At 70.5% G+C, this 2,205-nt stretch overlaps 1 protein-coding gene across 1 annotated transcript in view; it reads right to left on the bottom strand.

Annotated features, from left to right (window-relative positions):
- NAPRT (nicotinate phosphoribosyltransferase) overlaps positions 1–2,205 on the bottom strand; it is a 4,285-nt gene that overhangs the window by 1,028 nt on the left and 1,052 nt on the right. The window contains exons 3-9 of the mRNA XM_077758139.1: positions 1,779–1,906; positions 1,621–1,703; positions 1,291–1,421; positions 1,072–1,187; positions 657–853; positions 433–573; positions 15–122 (exon numbers count right to left, since the gene is read on the bottom strand). Of these exons, the coding sequence (XP_077614265.1) occupies positions 15–122; positions 433–573; positions 657–853; positions 1,072–1,187; positions 1,291–1,421; positions 1,621–1,703; positions 1,779–1,906 (904 nt within the window). The remainder of the gene's footprint in view (positions 1–14; positions 123–432; positions 574–656; positions 854–1,071; positions 1,188–1,290; positions 1,422–1,620; positions 1,704–1,778; positions 1,907–2,205) is intronic.

Raw genomic sequence — 2,205 nt, 5'->3', positions numbered from 1 at the left:
CCCACTGCCCCTGCCCCCGCCCCCCACTGCCTGCCACCTCCTGGGCCAGCCGGGCCAGCTCTTCCTCGTCAATGTTGTTGCTGACGGCAATGGGGACGGATTCCAACCAGGGCATCTGGAACCTGCGATGGGTGGACAGACCTCAGATGCTCCTGCCTCGCCTGGTCACTCTCCCTCCCCAGTTACGTACCCCTCCCCGCCTGAGAATTCGGCCTCGGCCACACGGGCTCTGGCCTTTTGCTTATGAACAAAGCCCCCCAGGCCTACCCCCCAGACCTCCGGCCCAGGGCTGCGATGTCTCCGCTGTGGTAGCAGCCAGATCAGAGCTCCTCACTTTGGGAGGAGCACATCCCTCCCTCCCTCTGCCCCATCCCAACACCCCTGCCCCCAACAGCATCTCTCAGCAGGCACAGCCCCTCCCAGGGGACTCACTGGGCGGCAGCGGTCCTGAAGACCCTGCGGATGTCCTGGGCCTGCTGCAGCAAGTCACCGCTGTCCAGTCGTACGCCCACGGCTCGGTAGCCCAGTTCCCCCAAGGCCAAGGCTACTGCCAGGAAGTTAGGAAGACCGCTCCTGCCAGCCAGGATAGGAAGGGTTGTTGGACAAGAAAGGTAGGTGCTGGGCAGAGCCCACCCAGGGGGGTGCCTGGGCCTCACCTCTGCACACTGTAGGTGTCCAGCAGGCCCTGGAAAGCCCGGGGGAAAGCCAGGGCATAGGCCACAAAGGCTGCCCGCTCCCCCCGGTGGGGCTCCTGCACCCCCAGCCCCAGGTGGGCACACACGCGCTCCAGCCATGCCTCCACACAAGCAGCCAGGTCCACCCTGGGGCCCGGACTGGCAGCTGGAGCCAACATCTACGGAAACGGGGTGGCGAAGGACGGGCAGGGTGAGGACTGGTTCACCCCGACTGAGGGTCTGAGCAGGGGCAAGGCTGCCATCCGCCGGCTTCCCAGCGCAGCACTGCGCGGCCTGCCAGCGCGGCTCAGCGGCCCCTCCCTTCCCAGGGCAGGGCAAGGACTGGCTTTGGGGACTGCTCTCTGGAGGCCGCAGGGGTTGGGGGGGGGATGCTGACCGGATCAGGGGGCACCTCAGCGCCCGAAAAGGAAGCGACGAAAGAGTGAGCCAAGGTGCCGGCCAGGGGCACGCCCCGCAGCTGCCCCGCCAGCACGTTGCTGCTGCCGTCAAAGCCTGCGGGGGGGTGGGGGGTGAGGGCTCAGGCGGGCGTCGGACGTGGCTGGAGGGCGTCAGGCGGGCCCCGTCCTTCCCTAACGCCCCCTCCGCGGGCCCTTACCGCCCAGGTAGCTGTAGGCGGAGGCCGTCAGGCCCCCGTCAGGGCCCTGAGCTCGCCGCAGCCCCATCTCCAACAGCCGCCTCTTCGGACCCGCGATCAGGCGAAGCCGCGCAGCGTTGGTGGCGACGAGGCTGTCGGGGGCGAGGGAGCAGGGCACCCGCGGTGAGGGTCCTGAGGTCACCGCGGGCCCGGTCCTCTCCAGGCGCCGCACGCAGCACTGGGCCCCCGCCCCCGGAGCCACGCCCCTTCACGGAGGCCCGCCCCCGGAAGTCCCCGCCCTGAGTCCCGGGGCCCCGCGTCCCCCAGTCTCGCCGGCCGGCGGGGCCCCACCTGGCGTAGCTGACGAGGCAGAGGAGTGGCGTCTCGAGCAGCTGCACCACCAGGAGCGGCCCCGACACCTGCAGCAACGGCACCTGCGGGGGGGCGGTCAGCCGGGCGCCCCCGCCCCTCGGGCCCGCGCCCCCCGCCCCCGCTCACCCTGCACTCACGCTGGGGAAGGCGAGGGAGCCCTCGGGCAGGGCCCGCACCGTCACACCGGAGCAGTCGAGGGTACGAAGGTGCTCGAAGAACGCGGGGTCCGTGTCGGAGGGCAGCACCGAGGCCAGAAACTGCACGTCTGGGGGTGACAGACGCCCTCGTGGGCTGGAGCCGGCGCAGGCCGGGGGTGCTCTAGGGGCTGGGACCGCGGTAAGGAAAGGGGCCTGTAGGGGGTCGTGAGGGGCTTGTTGGGCCATGAGGGGCTCGTCAGACCTGGGGGAACTGGTCTAGGTAAGTGGCAGGTAGCCTGGACGGTTCGGGGACTCGCCGGGCCGGGGTAGGGGTGGTTGTCCTGATGGGGTCCTGGGGGCTCGCCGGCCCCGAGGTGGGGATGGGAGGGGACCATCCTGGCGGGAGCTGCTCATGTAGGTGGCGGGC

The sequence above is a fragment of the Crocuta crocuta genome, unplaced genomic scaffold, assembly GCF_008692635.1.
Source record: "Crocuta crocuta isolate KB4526 unplaced genomic scaffold, BGI_CrCroc_1.0 scaffold327, whole genome shotgun sequence".
In the NCBI taxonomy this organism is placed as follows: domain Eukaryota; kingdom Metazoa; phylum Chordata; class Mammalia; order Carnivora; family Hyaenidae; genus Crocuta; species Crocuta crocuta.
This window is presented reverse-complemented; position numbering and strand designations above follow the sequence as displayed.